This window comes from Etheostoma cragini, chromosome 18, assembly GCF_013103735.1.
Source record: "Etheostoma cragini isolate CJK2018 chromosome 18, CSU_Ecrag_1.0, whole genome shotgun sequence".
Lineage (NCBI taxonomy): Eukaryota > Metazoa > Chordata > Actinopteri > Perciformes > Percidae > Etheostoma > Etheostoma cragini.
In genome coordinates this window covers 886,827-902,399 of record NC_048424.1, presented here as the reverse complement: position 1 = coordinate 902,399, position 15,573 = coordinate 886,827, and the positions used below count along the sequence as shown (strand labels likewise).

The 15,573-nt window shown below is 41.5% G+C and overlaps 1 protein-coding gene and 1 long non-coding RNA gene across 7 annotated transcripts in view; one reads left to right on the top strand and one right to left on the bottom strand.

Moving 5' to 3' along the window:
- The window catches only part of fam184a (family with sequence similarity 184 member A), a 125,331-nt gene that overhangs the window by 43,658 nt on the left and 66,100 nt on the right, over positions 1-15,573 (bottom strand). For all 6 annotated transcript variants that reach the window (XM_034899673.1, XM_034899674.1, XM_034899675.1 and 3 more), the window contains exons 10-12: positions 6,074-6,196; positions 4,791-4,952; positions 3,794-3,915 (exon numbers count right to left, since the gene is read on the bottom strand). In XM_034899673.1, the coding sequence (XP_034755564.1) occupies positions 3,794-3,915; positions 4,791-4,952; positions 6,074-6,196 (407 nt within the window). The remainder of the gene's footprint in view (positions 1-3,793; positions 3,916-4,790; positions 4,953-6,073; positions 6,197-15,573) is intronic.
- LOC117961214 lies at positions 2,988-14,950 on the top strand. Its single transcript, XR_004660348.1, has 3 exons — positions 2,988-2,998; positions 7,251-7,254; positions 14,873-14,950. It is a non-coding gene; the product is annotated as an uncharacterized LOC117961214 (long non-coding RNA).

The window sequence follows — 15,573 nt, the reverse complement described above, 5'->3', positions numbered from 1 at the left end:
TTATGCCCCTGTATTTTAACATAGGGGGTTGTATACTTATGCCCCCTGTATTTTAACATAGGGGGTGTATACTTATGCTCCAGCTCATGATTTCCTACCCAGATATTAATTTGCGACTATGTTGGATGGAAGCACAGCCGGAGCACTGTCCCAAATCACTATCTGCCTAGGAACTCATCTAGTCTTAATCTGCATTGCTATTTGTACTCGTTGTGAATACGCAGGCCACAAGAAGTAATTAGTTTTTTTTTTTTTTTTTGTTGACTCATTTTTACTCACAACATGCTAACTGGCAACATAGGATTCCATTCACTATGCTAAGCTAACAAGCAGTGGCGTTGCCGGTGTGGCACCAAACTAAAACAAGGCATGCACTGAGACAAAAAATGCGTCGGCCCACCTATCTACAGCTAGGGGAGACTGTGACAAAACCTATTTCAACAAAAGGTGGCGTGTTCCTTTGAATATAAGCTAGCTACACATATTCCCAAACGCAAATATCGCTGTACACAACACCTGCTGGTTAGTCTGGGTATCACAGGACCAAGCCAAGCGCAGTAGATATGAGGTTGAGCGTTGGTCTGGGGAGTCTGCTCTGTATTTTCTCTGCACAAGAGGCGGGACCAACGGGCAGAGTTCAAATGACTCTGTACGCAATTGGATGGTCCTTCAGCCAATCAGAGTAGCAATCCGGGTGACGTAGAAGCCGCAGCAGCATCAACGGGTTGCTGCGCTTCGGTGGCGTTCAGTGGCCGCCATGTTGAATATAATCAAGTTAAGATATTATCAAGAAGCTGCTTGGTTGTTTCTCTATCGTAATCGTGGTAAACCCACCAATAGTGCGCCAGGTAGATAAGCCAGTTTGTGATTGGTTCCCGCAAAGATGTGAACTGAAGCGGGAGAATTAAAGGTGCAGGTTTCCAGACGGAGCTGCAGGGAGAAATAAAATCACCGGCAGAGTGGGCGGGGCTTACCCAGTCTACCTGCTTGAGGAATCTTGTACCAACTCTGCTCTCTGCAGGTGACCCTACTGGGAAAGTTGGATCCCCAACGTCATTAGATGCCATCCTCTGAGAACCATGAATACCTGTTCAAAATTTCAAAACAATCCCTCCAACAGTTGTTGAGATATTTTAGTCCGCTGATCCTCTGTACATTTGGTAATCCGGAGAACTCTTTCAATGACTCTGCTATCACAGAGAAACCGCCTGTTCCCCCCGTGAAACAGGGACTAAAGCCAGCCTCCTTAATTCAGACGGCTCACTAACCACAGTGATCTCACCCCAACCACCAAATGAATAGATGTTCTCCTGAGAATAAGGAGCTGTGCGCAGAAAGACAAAGGAAGGTGAGTGAAAGCTAATGAAGAAGAGACTGAGAGGAGGGGAAGAGTGACAGATAGAAACAAGCTCAGTACGCTGGTACACTGTTAGCTTCTACAGTATGCCGACATCTGCATCCAAGGTCCACTCTTATTATGACTCTGAGACAGATTGGTCACGGTCAGTTTGTTCTCTAATCAGTCTTTGATGCGGCCATTTTTAATCATTAATGTCACACCATCATTCTCAAGGTCTTTGAGTTGGGGTTTTGTCACTTTTAATTCCAAACTGTTAAATAATTGGATGTTACGGGCCTGTCTGGAAGCCCATTTTCCTACAGCTTGAAATAATATTAAGTATACAGCAGGCAAAATCAGGCAAATTTGCATGATTAGTGAAGTATGTCAGTGGTTGGAGGGAGTTTGTGTTTGGGTGAGAAAAGAGTCAAACTTCTAGGGAGTTATATAAAAAGAAAACAACTGTCTGGAGAGACGCTGCTGACAGATTTAGGTTGTGATGATTCCCGAGATGGGAGATAGGAGAAGGATGCTAAAGGTTCCTAAACTGCTTCCTGGTGTTTTTGACATCAGTTCTTTCATAATTTGATGTAAAACTTGACACAATTTGGTCCTTTCTTACTGTTGTGCCTTTTTTCTCCTTCAACTTGGAAATGAGAGGCTCGCGAGGCCAATACAAACCATTAAAAACAATCAGGTACTGTTTGCCATCCTGATCTGTGGCTTGGTTGAGATTATAGCAAAGTTAAGCGTTTATATCTAACCTCTGTGCAGCGCTCAAGCTTTAACCAAATTACCTTTATTTCCTGTGTAATTTAAAAGTAATCTGAGACCGGATATACAAAAGGATTTGATCCGATGTTGGAAGCATTGGCTTAAGTCAAACAGCGACAGCACAAAGAAGAACAAAGGATCAGAGCAGAGTGAAACAGGAAGGGGAGAAGAGTAATAAAAGATATTAAGGGTGAGGCACAAAGAAATCTAAGGGCTAAAGAGAGTGAGGAAAGGGTAAAAATATCAAACATTATCATTGTAACCTTTAAAAGGCTTTAACAGATCAAAGAGTTGCAGACACAAAGAAGTGACCAGGTGATCGTAGTAGCACATGATGACAGGGAGAAGCCCTTTAATTACAGTGTTGGCGCTATAAGAAGAAGAAGCCAATGCAAAAATCAAATGAAGATATATTTCTGGGTAAGGGTCCTTTCATTTGGTCATTAGAAATGACGATCAAGAGATCAACTGAATGGGATATTATACAATTGAAAAACTAACAATGAGCAAAGTAATGGGAGGCACTGTTACCAAGTTCCCTATTTTTTGGCACGTCCAAACTGCTTATTGTTAATTTTTGGCTGTCATACACTCTAATAACAATATGCATGCAGGGTTTATAAGCCTGGTGGCCCACCGGGTCTTAGTTCACCCCTACCAGGCCGAAGCCACTGGGAATTATTAAAGTATTATTAAATTATTAAAGTGGGGCGGCTTGGTTGGAAACCTGGACGTCTTACAGTTTTCAAATCTCCAGTGAGTTTTAGCACTGACTTAATAACTTATGGAATTCAATTCAATGTTATTTATATAGCTCCAAATCACAACAACAGTTGTCTCACTGCGTTTTTCAGAAGAGAGCAGGTCTAGACCGTTCTCTGGGATGTTATTTACAGAAACGTACAGCTTTTTAAAAGTCCAAAATGTCACGCTTCTGTCTAAAAGTGGGTTTGATGTGACAGTCAACATGCAGTACGTCTCCCTTAGCTCTCAGATCTAGCCCATTAGTTTAGTATTATCTCTCCAAGGTTTGAGAACATAGAATACTGGGCTACCCAGACACAGGTCCAGGGACTTAAGGGGTCTCGGGACCATAGAGAGGGAGCCTTCAAGATGTGACTGGCACCATTTGGTTAAAGTGACAATTATCTGAGTAAATCGCTGTTATATAAGTGTATATGTTCACTTATTCATCTGTGATTTGAAGCAACAACTTCAGTCCAGTCCCTTATTGAAAAAAGACTAAATCTTTATTTAAATGGCAATGCTTTGACCATTAAGACCCAACTTAATGCTGAGATAAACTCTAACAAAGTCATTTAGAGGCTGCAGATTTTAATGCTAAAAACGCACATCACTCCACACCTCATAACAGTCCATTTCATTGTTTTAAGGTTTATGGATAATAACACTTGAAATGGTCTGTGGACGTTAACAGAGATCGAGCTGAGAAGCTCCGTCACGGTCAGTACTGGGATCCGGATGACCTGTAAGAGGGTGTGTGGGGTGTGTGTGTGTGTGTGTGTGTGTGTGTGTGTGTGGTGTGTGTGTGTCTCTCTTTGTTAAAGGACAAGATTGAGGATGGTGGGTGTTATCAGATACGGTTGCACGCGCGCGCGCACACACACACACACACACACACACACACACACACACACACACACACACACACACACCTACCTGAGTGTTTCGGTCCATTTGAGCTCTAGCTCCAGAGCCATCTTGTCCATCTTAAGTTTTTCTTCTTCTTTGGTGGTGATGAGTTTGGCTTCATGCTGACGCTTTTGGATCTCCAACTCTCCCTGACAGACAAAACAAGACAGACACACACACACACACACACACACACACACACACACACATACCCATACACACACACACACACACACACACACACACACACACACACACACACACAGAGGTTAGTGTGCCATTGTAGTCTAAACGTTGCTCAGAGGTCTTTCTGCCCTGACTAGGTCCAATCCAGTTCCTTGGGCAACTCTGAAAACTTTTTGGATTTTCTGTAGCGTGAAGAAAGGTTGAAGCCTTTTGGAGAAAAACAACACTAAATGTTGCTGTTGGCAGAGTCGAACCAAAAACATGAAGACAGGGAAATCCTTCAAAATCCCACTCTGGTCAAAGCCCAAGTCAGCGTCATAGGACTCAAATTATTGAATTAATTACTTAAGGAGTTGATAAAAAGAAAATAAATTGAATAAATATGAACAGCGAAACATTGTGTAGTCAATTATCAAATAAAAAATAATAAAAGAGGACTTATTTTCTGTGTTACATCATTAGAAAGTGAAAATGTTGGGTGTGGCCAAACTAAACAAGCACTGGAAAGTGATTTTCTTCTAATTTCCTAACATTTAATCTAATCATCATCTAATTTGTGACTAAATAAGTCAGAAATTCATGGTTACTTTTGAATATAAATTAATTAATTAATTAATTAATATTATATTTGTGAAAAAATACCGCATTATGCGAGGTGTCCTCATAAGTACAAAATAACCCCGCGTGCGTGTGTGTGTGTGCGCGTGCGTGTGTGTGTGCGTGTGCGTGTGTGCGTGTGCGCGTGTGTGTGTGTGTGCGTGTGTGCGTGTGTGCGTGTGCGTGTGTGTGTGTGTGTGTGTGTGTGTGTGTGTGTGTGTGTGTGCCTGTGCGTGCTGACCTGCAGGGCAGTGAGCAGGTTGCTGGTCTCCCTCAGCCGGGCCCTGGTGGCGTCCAGCTCCTCCAGCAGTTTGTCCTGCGCCTCCTTCAGAGTGGAGATCTGTCCCTCAGCTGTTCCCATGTCCCGCTCCCCCTGCCGCACCTCCTCCTGCAGCCGGATCAGCTGTGGGGAGGACAGACAGACAGACAGATAGTTAGACAGAGACAGACAGACAGGCAGACAGACAGTTAGACAAACAGTTATACAGTGGGAATGAACTACATTCACAACTTGTCTCAGTGTGGCATTACCCTTAAAACTACATCAGCATCTTATGCTCAGCGAGGTGGAATTCCATCAGAAATGCACTCAATAACCATTTCTACTTGGGATTTTTAAATGAGCCAGGCCCATGTACTTTTTGCGAACGTGGCAACATAGTTTTGAAATGCATCAGAAAATAATTTGCCTCAATGTTTAAAGCACAACAGCAACACATCCAGCGTGGCAGTGGGTTTCTACACAGGAAGATAAGACCAGGGAAACCGAGAGAAGGGAGGTTCTGTCTCTCTCTTTGTCTTTTTAAATACATGCACCACAAGTTGGGCTCACAAGGGATATATACAGTTTATTTTCCCCATGGGTCATTTTGTTGTGTCCTTTAAGAAAAATGGGAGCTGCATATTTGGAAGTGGCTCTCACCTTATTGTTCAGCTGGTAATACTTCATCTTTCAAATGGTAAATACCCTTTATTATTAGGTACTTACTATTCAAGTCTCACACACCATTAAGGATTCAGACTCTGGGCTCTCTAACTTTTGGAGGTGACATTCTCAACAATAAGTAATGAATGGGACATTTATTACAACAACAAACAAAGTTTCCAAATAATTTAGCCATTAGAAGATGCATCAACGTTGCAATTAGCTGTTTTACGATGCAAAACATAGATACTAAATATGTTTTGCATCGTAAAACGGCTAATTGCAATGTTGATGCATATATATATATATATATATATATATATATATATATATGGCATTAAGTGCGCTTCCTTTGTCTGGTGTTGCTTCGTCATCATTCTTATGTGGATCTGCCTGTGTCAGCGGTTTTCTGTGTTCCTGGAGTTTTCCTCTTTCACCAGCTCACGTTCTTTTGTTTTTAAATGATCCTTGAGTAACTTTTTTAACTTAATTAAATTCTCTTATACTAATCGTTGCCCTCTCCTCGCCTCCTTCTGCACTGGGGTCCAAGTCTGAACTGGTCGTGACAAGGTCCACAGGTGAAGCTGCACATGCCTTACCTCTGCATTGGCTGCGTTGAGTTTGGAGGTCAGCTCGTCCCTCAGCTCGTCCAGCTGCTGCCTGAGAGTTGTCTTCTGCTCCTCCAGCGAGAGGCGCTCACTCTCAAACTGCTGCTCCAGCTCCTGATGTTTAAAAAAAACAAAAAACGAAACACACATCTTTCAAAACCAGTGAGCAAGAAAAGGCAATGAGCAACGAGGACTGTAAGTCACATGCAGGTGAAACAGACCATGTACCTGACTAGTGAAGATGTTCATGTTTCATTGGAAGCCACGTGACATTTTATCAGTATTCTCAGTTATAAACATGTTGCAAGCATGGGTTAAACAGGAAGTGGATGTGTTGGACCAGTGTAGCCACCCGCAAGGGACGTTCTGACCTAAAACAAACGCACCCTTAACGGGGCAGGGATCATCTCATTGGTCAACACCACACAATTCTATGAGTTTATGGATTTTGACACAAAGAAATCCAAGAGCGCAGGATAAATCCGAGAGGAGAAGATCTGCAAGTGCACAGAAGCAACCTGAGTAGAGGAGAAGGGCTAAAGCTGAGAGAAGGAAATATGTCAGTAGTAACAACCTGTCTCTAAGCAGAAGGTTTGAGCAGAAGCAGAGCAAAGGGTTAGGGAGCATGAGCAGGGGCTATTTGTATGTAAGAGCATGTTTTGAGTGAAATTATTACAAAATCTGAATGTGAAATCAATGAAAAATGCTCAAATTGAAAGAACACGCTCTTAAACAAAGACATGAATAAAACTCCATGTGTTGGAGGCTTAGGCTGTACGTCCTGAAAAGGTTGATTTTCAACGCCAGTGTATTCCCTAGGTCTGTTGAAGACTTTGGCGTATTTGGTGGGGAGGTTAGAATTCTTCCCTTCAGAAAGTTTGACGTGTTTCCTTAACAGAATCGTCAATTTCCCATCAAACCAATAATTATTAATTCCATGTCTGTGTCTAAAACGTTGGAATAGGTTGACCAGATAAATAAATGACACTCAACAAGCTTAAAGACAAAATTTGCTAAACTCTGACAAACACAACTCAAATTCTTCATGTATGTGCAGTATTTTGCTCAGTTGTGGTGCAAATCCAGAACTTTCCTTCCTCGCTCCTATTTGTTTGGCTCTCACTGCTTTCATCTTTGCTAAATATCTAAAAATACTTGTCCTTGACAGAGAAGTCAGAGAAAGAGCTCCGTCATTGTAACCATAATAAAGCTTATTATGCCTGCTGATGAATGGGAAACGATTTCTGTTATAGCGAGCAATGATTGCTGCTTTCCAAGGACAATTAGAGCGGAGGGAAATTGCTGTAATGTCAAATGAAGTTTGCCACAGTTATTCATTACAAAGGAGGATGGAGTTTAAACATTGAGTGCATTGAGTACTGTGACATAGCTCCATGAAAATGAATAGAACATAACTGAAATGTATGTGAATCTTATTCTAGGGCTTTGTTTTAGCTGCTATGCTAACTATTTGCTAGTAAATGGATTGCATCTATATTAGAGGTGGGCACGTCGATCCTAATATCGATAATATTGAAACCAACGTTGGTATTGATAATGATCAATACCAGTGTAATGGGATCTCTACTTTAGATTTAGTTTCTCTCCAGTATGCACTGCTGCGGTCTCATCAAAGATGGACCTGGCTGTCATGTTTTTATCCAAATGAAGTGATATTGAATGAGAAATGCATTATGGAAACAGCAAAATTCAGAAGAAAGACATTCAGTCTCATCTGATTGTATCTTGATCAATATACGGTGTGTTGATAGCGTAGGTGTTTTCTTGTTAAAGCTTGTTATGTTGCTATCAGCTGGAACATTAGCACTATTACCATTTGTCCCATATTGATCATGTGTTGGTGGACGTGATCCATTTTGTCTAGAAAAACTTTGTTTGCTAATGGTATCTTGGACATTGTGCGATTCAGTGTGAAATTGAAAGGAAACACCTTACATTGTCTCAAATGTTTCCGATATACCGATTTGATCGCAAAACAGCGTGATGTGACGTCACCACCACAAGTTGTTTTTAAAGCCGTTGGATGGAAACACACTTTCACCAACTATATTCGCATGAGTTTTTTTTTTACCAAACTTCACATTAATTCGGTAGACGTGTGGATGGAAGCTTAGCTAGAGTCTTGGTAAGTGCTGCTCCTGTCCCAGTGCAGAACAGCCCAATTTGCCCCCCCCCCACCCCCCCTCCTGTGAAACAAGCAAGTGGAACTAGGTCATAATCATCTGTGGGTGTGGCACTACAGTCATCTTCTTTCATATTACACACGGCCATTTGATCCGCTGTTATTCAAATATTTATAAGCGCGGCTTTCAACACTTTGTCCTACATTTTCTAGGATAACTTAAGACTAAAAAGCAGTAAGGAAAGTACCACAGGACTATTTAAATCAAAAGCTGTACCCTAGATTTAGTTGAAAAAAGACAATCCAATCATTTTAGTTATGTCAGCTAATGGCTAAAATGATATTAATGCTCCAAATGTTTTATCACATACGACAGACTAAAAAAGGTTTAAATCCTGGGCCGTCTCTTACAGCAGCTTGTTGTTTTTTGGACATCACAAAAGGTGAGTCACTGAACTGTAGTGAGACCCTGACGCTGTATTTCTGCAGGTGTACTTCGACATAAAAAGTAATCTCAATGCACCACAACAAATACCAACCCTGAAATACAACAACCATTATTTAAAAAAAAATCAATACATCATATTTTCAATGTGAACTACTGAATTGGTGGATGCTTAAGGTGACTTCCATTAGTCTGCTGATATGAAAGACACGACAGAGGGACTCTTCTTCCCAATTGGTTGATTCTGAAACACACAAAGCTGGATGGGGAGGACTCTAACAGGACACATCAGGACACATCAGGATTCATCAGGATTCCTGTCGAACCCTGCCTTCTCACAGACAACTCTCATTAGAATTTTAAGTGGTGAAAGAATAGAGTTGATGAAAAATAGATGATTAACTAGACCTGATAAGACGTGGATCAGACAGAAGAAAGAAATGACGGAGGGACCAAGCGGAATTTCTTCTTTCTTTGTCGCCTTCTTGCCCCCATGGTTTGGCAGAAAATCTGGAGCGAGGGAATGAGAAGTGGATGGATGCTGACTGCTCCCTGTCACTCATTCAATCTGGACGTTTCTGCACCAACACTGGCAGCATAGTCCTGAACAGGAGTGGTGATTTGGTGTGCACGTCAGAACACAGTGGGGGGGAATAAAAGGCCACGAAAATCACACAGGCCAGAGAGTATGCATATGGAATGCATATAAAATAAGTATGGAAATGCATAACGCTCTTCTCTTCATGCAGCTGTCGGCTCTGATCGGGATTACTGCGGAATATCATTTAAAACACGTCCTCGTTATGCAACTTTGATGCAAGAGAATATTTGATCACTTGCCTCCACATGGCTGTGTGTGACTGGAATAAAAGGACCCCGTGGAGATTGGGCATCATCAGCAGGCTGGTGGAGCTGCACGCCTCGGCTGCGGTCAGATTAGAGATTGTGGGTATTTACACCAAGAAAAGTTAACAATTTTCCGCAGGGTTGTGAAGCAGAGTGGGTGTCACAAAAACGGCCCATTTGGTGGCGTCCTGTTGTGTTCTTAAAGCCCCCAAAAAAACACAATAGTATATATATAGTATAGTTTATATTTCTCAACAGAGCAAGTATACTTGGGGCGGGGGTCAGTTGAATTATAGCGACGATTAACGAGATGTAGATTCCTGGGATAAAGGCTGACATCGGATACATCATACCCACCTACCCCCCCACTTTCTTCCCCCTAAGGGCATGGTTGCTGAATCCAGGACCCAGGATGGCTGTGATTGGTCTAAAGAAATATAAACAAGCCGGAGTGTTTTTTCCCCTCTCAGAGAATAGATAAGCGGCGTAGCGAGACCTTTCTCCAGCGCTGGACCCTCATATTAAACTCTACTTGTTTATAATGCGTCACCAAGTCACCAGTATCCTCTTAATATCTGTAATAGAGTTCATGCTTTGGAAGTCTTAAACGTTGGAACTCTCTTTCCTTTTGGACTTAATTCTCGGTCTGTGGACACCTTTAAAAGGTCCCATGGCATGAAAATCACTCACTTTAAAGTTTTATTTTAACATTAATATGACTCCCCCAGCCTCCCTTTGGTCCCCCAGTGGCTAGAAATGGTGATAGGTGTAAACCGAGCCCTGGGCATCCCGCTCTGTCTTTGAGAAAATGAAAGCTCAGATGGGACGATCCGGATTCTTGCTCCTTATGAGGTCATAAGGGGCAAGGTTACCTCCCCTTTCTCTACTTTCTCTGCAGAGAATTTGGCCCCCCCATGAGAGAGACATCTTAGCTTTCAAAGAGCAAAGTGGCAGTTGGTCCAGGCCACACCCCCAGCATCCACTTTTTCTTTAATTTAGAATCACTTTGTGTTCTATATATACACAATTTAAATTACATTTTCATATTAATCTATGCAATCCAAATGCAGCATCTGACTGCGCCAACACAGTATCTACCAGACTGGCACTAAAAATTGTTCAAGCGTGTTTTAGTGAGTGAGTATGTGTGCGCAAGTTTAGGAAAAACAAATGGTACACTACTTAAGTTGTTAATGCTAATCCAACAGAAAGAACTACAGCCTGGACAATGACCACAGAGTCGAACCAACACTGCAACAACAACTGCAGATCTATTCATTTGAATCGTGCATTACAGTGAAAAAGGGTTTCTGTTCTGCTAAATCTGGAGGTGGCCTTGTGCCTTTTCACAATTTGTCTCTCTTTTTCTAAAATGTGGTTTTCTAGGTTGTCTGGTTCCTGTTTAAAAACGAAGTTGAACTGTTCAAGATCACAGGAGTAAAGAGGTTTTCTTTGAAGTACCTTCGAGAGAAATTCACAGAGCTCATAAACCTGCTTCTGCTGACCTCACTGCAGGTGAGGAGGAAGAAATAGACCTCCTGGTTCCCAAAAAGAAACTCTCATGTCCTTCACAAGGAGTAAAAGTACATACTGTAGAATACGCAGTAGACAAGCAGCGTAAAAGCGCCATCTAAGAAGTGTATATACTGTATGTATGAGCTTAAGTCTTAAGCTTAAGGGTCGTCACACACTGTGCTAAGTACATAGCTGTGAAATATTTATGCTGCAAGTTTTAGAAACACACACACACACACATACTCACACCCACACGCACACACACACACACACACACACACACACACACAAGGGTACCAGTTGGCTGCAAGACTCACATCCCTCAGCCAAAGCTGAAATCCATCTCTCACCATCCCCATCATTTCGTCCTAATTTTGATGACTTTCCTCACTTTGTTCTCTCCACTGGCAGTTTTATGTGGAGTAAATGTCATCAACGTACAAGCAGACTATGAATCTAAGGGTCCTGCACCCATTTAAATGTCAAAACTCCCACACCTTTTCCAGACCAACATTTCCCGATGTGTTTGAAAGATTTTGGTGCTCAACACAATAAGTCACATTAAAAATATGCATTATCATTTAAAGTGACAAATACCAAACTATGCGGTGTAATAATGTCCTGAACACACGCACAAATGATCTGAAAATGACACCACTCTTTCAATGTGCATGTCCACACCTCTTCACATGTGCAGGTAGTGTGTTAATCTAATTAGAACTTTATTGTCTCCGGCCCAACAGCACACTAACGCAGCTGTGTGCCGCTGCGTGTGAATTTTGATTATGAAGCAGTTTTAGCATGGCCCAAAAATAGCACATGGAGCATGTTATCACCTGTGTGAGTCATCAGGAAAGCTGCGAATAGTTCCCACATGGGGTTCCTATCGTCTACCACATCTCCGAACTCTGTCTCTTTCATAACATTACATTGCTGAAAGAACTTCATGCAGTTTGATAATAATAATAATAATACATTTAATTTGTAATGCATTTTATATTTGTGCAAATCCCAAAATGCTACATGATAAAACAGGTAAGTCCTCAAATAAAAAACACATGGAGAGCATGAAAATAAAAAATAAAAACAAAATAAACAAAAACAACAAGGAAAAGGGCAAGAGATCAGTCAAAAGCTCTCCTAAAAAGGTGGGTTTAAAGGCCACAGGTTACCCACACTTCAACCCGTCCACGTTATGGGAGCTCCGAGCTGTTCCAAATGACATTTACGTGAGATAAATATGAATGTACTCCCACGTCAGCAGGCTGCATTTCCTCCCCCCCCCAGCTTCTTAGTCACCGTTATGGCTCCTTTTGATGTATTGTGTTATATAGACAACCTAAACAAACTGCTCATTTTACCTGAACTCCTCCATTTGTCACGCCTACGTGTGAGGCTTTATTAATATTCATATCTGCCGTGCAGAGAGATTACGAATCCCAAATTCTTTATTCAGTATGTACGTCTTTTCACTGAGTCATTCTTTGGGATATTGTTGCAGCTTTTGCTCCTGTTGGCGTGACATTAGAGGAAGCAGGCATGTGTGAACAGGACCATTAGCTTCACTGACTCACTTTTTCCCTGCACTGAAGAGCTGATCAATATTACTTTTTAAAGTAACAGCTTCTAGATATTTTTGCAGTAAAGGTAAAAAAAAAAAAGCAAGATAGGGGGCCCATAAACTCCAAAATAATGTCTTGGTTCCATATGATGATGTCTGGAACCAAGACAAGGAAGAAAATAGCTCAATGGTCCTTTTAGATGTAATGGATCCTGTCGGTCCAGTCGCTAAATCCAAGCACTCCCTTAAAAACAGTCTCTTGGTCTGTCGTCCTCCTAGTTTAGCAGAAATAAACTCATATTAAACCATAATCGTGTCCATAGGATAGCAGAGTTCCCAGTTCTTAGGGAAGCCCTGTCTAGCTCCTATCAGCCTTCTGTTTACAGCAAATACCTTAGAGGAGATACACAATTTCACAGCAAATACACAGCATGGCCACTGTCCCGTGTGATGGCAGTGAAAAGCCTTTTAATTAACATATCTACATCTGCAGTTATAACTGCACCTTTAGCTGATGTAATATCATAATTTTCCCTAAAACCAGAGAGACTCAACATATTTTACAGTCAAGGCTGCCAACTGAAAACTGTTGTTTTTTACAAACTGTGAAGAAGGTAATCTGAGGCGTTTCAGAATAAATACATAACATATGGACATTATCTGCAGTTCAATGCCAAAAACGTCCCTGTTTCCTTTGTATTTTCCTTGTCCTTGTATTCATGTCAAGACAGAACGGCTTGTGGGACAACATTTAGACACTACACAGCTACAGTTTAAAGTCTCAAGGATCCGAGAGCTCGTGGCTCTTGTAACAGATTGCAGAGTCAGTGAAAAGGTGGACTGGGGTCAGAGGTCAGAGAGCCGGCGTGGGACCGGTTACCCGCTGAAGTCCCTCAACCAGCTGGTCCAGCGTCTGCTGAGACGGAAATGAGTGCCGCTGTATCCTCTCTGATTATGGCTGTACTTTATAAACTGTAGTTTTGGATGATCTAATAATGTATTAAACTAGTCAGAGTTCAAGATGTGTACTTAGATTAACTGAATATTTGTATTCCGTTGATTTTTTAACTGTAAAACTTGTAAAAAAAGAGATCAATGTACACATGAACTTTAACCTTGTTTATGTTAATATATTGCTACCCCCAAACTTGAATGAGTTTTCCTTCAAAAACCAATAAAACTCAGTCACAAAAAATAACTGGATTTATAGGGATGGATAACAATTGTTAAAAACAATGTATTTCTGTTTAATGCAGGCCTGTATTCTGCAGCCAGATTGATCCAATACTGATCACCTTAATTAGCATTCCACTACTTAACACACAGACACACACACACATCTTCTAAAAGTTGTTTATCAGGTCATGTCTGGCACTTAACACATAGGAAGAAACCTTTTGCTTCACAACCGGAAGTAACCTTCTGTCTCCGACCCCCTGGTGCCTTAGACGAGGCTAAGACCAATCAATGGTAATTAACTGTGTTTTTGTTAGAATTTCTCATCTACATGGTAAAACCTTCAGATCTGTGTCCGATAATGACCCCAAAGGGACAGAGCTTGGAGCCGTGTCCTTCTCATTGGACAGCAAAGAAGCCAACAAGACATGTCCTCTTCGTTGCCATGCCAACGGCGGACCAATAAGGTGTAGGGAATGTAATTCTGGGCTGTTGGATGAGTCTCTAAAGAAGGAACACCGTGCAGTCCGCTGCCATCTGCAGTGTTATGTTTTGTGTATTTATTGTCTTTATCATATCATCTTTATGCTGTTTAATTAAATCTTTTGGTAACTCTCCATTTATACTCTAGCCTCTCTTCGTCCTCATAAAATCAAAAACCACAACTTGGACTTTTTCCAACACAATGCCAGTGTCAGGGTCGATATACTGTACCTCCACACACACACACACACACACACACACACACACACACACACACACACACACACACACACACACACACACACACACACACACACACACAATCTGACAATATGACATAGCAGTATGGTGTTGATGCGGACACCACAGGGTGTTTGTCATCTATAATCACCACTCATTCATTAACAGGTACTGTGTAACATCAACAGACACAAGTGGTGTGACAGGTCCATGTTTGTTTGGCAGGCGACAGCTCCAGAAAGCAGCGAGACCGAGAGGGAGACAGCTCGTCTTTTGACTGACTCCTTCCTCCGTATCCTACAGTATTGGACAACATGGATAGGGGAAACTGTGAAATCCCAATGTGTTTATCAATGTGTCACTACTTCTATCCATCAGGAGTGAAACAAGTTGGTTAAACTTTACGTGAAGGTATCTACTTAAGAGTGACGTAACACTGTCGTGAACGTGTCATAGACACCAGAGGTCAGATTTAAACCCTGGACCTCTGTGTCAAGGCAAACATACGCTCAGAACATGCGCCCGCTCTATCATGCATCTTTAGTTGTAGTCTGTTGTAGATGTTTGATACCTATTGTAGATGTTTGGTATCTGTTGTAGATGTTTGGTACCTGTTGTAGATGTTTGGTACCTGTTGTAGATGTTTGGTACCTGTTGTAGATGTTTGGTACCTGTTGTAGATGTTTGGTATCTGTTGCAGATGTTTGGTACCTGTTGTAGATGTTTGGTACCTATTGTAGATGTTTGGTACCTATTGTAGATGTTTGGAACCTGTTGTAGATGTTTGGTACCTATTGTAGATGTTTGGTACCTGTTGTAGATGTTTCATACCTATTGTAGATGTTTGGTACCTATTGTAGATGTTTGGTACCTATTGTAGATGTTTGGTACCTATTGTAGATGTTTGGTACCTGTTGTAGATGTTTGGTACCTGTTGTAGATGTTTGGTACCTATTGTAGATGTTTGGTACCTATTGTAGATGTTTGGTATCTGTTGTAGATGTTTGGTATCTGTTGTAGATGTTTGGTACCTATTGTAGATGTTTGGTACCTGTTGTAGATGTTTGGTACCTATTGTAGAT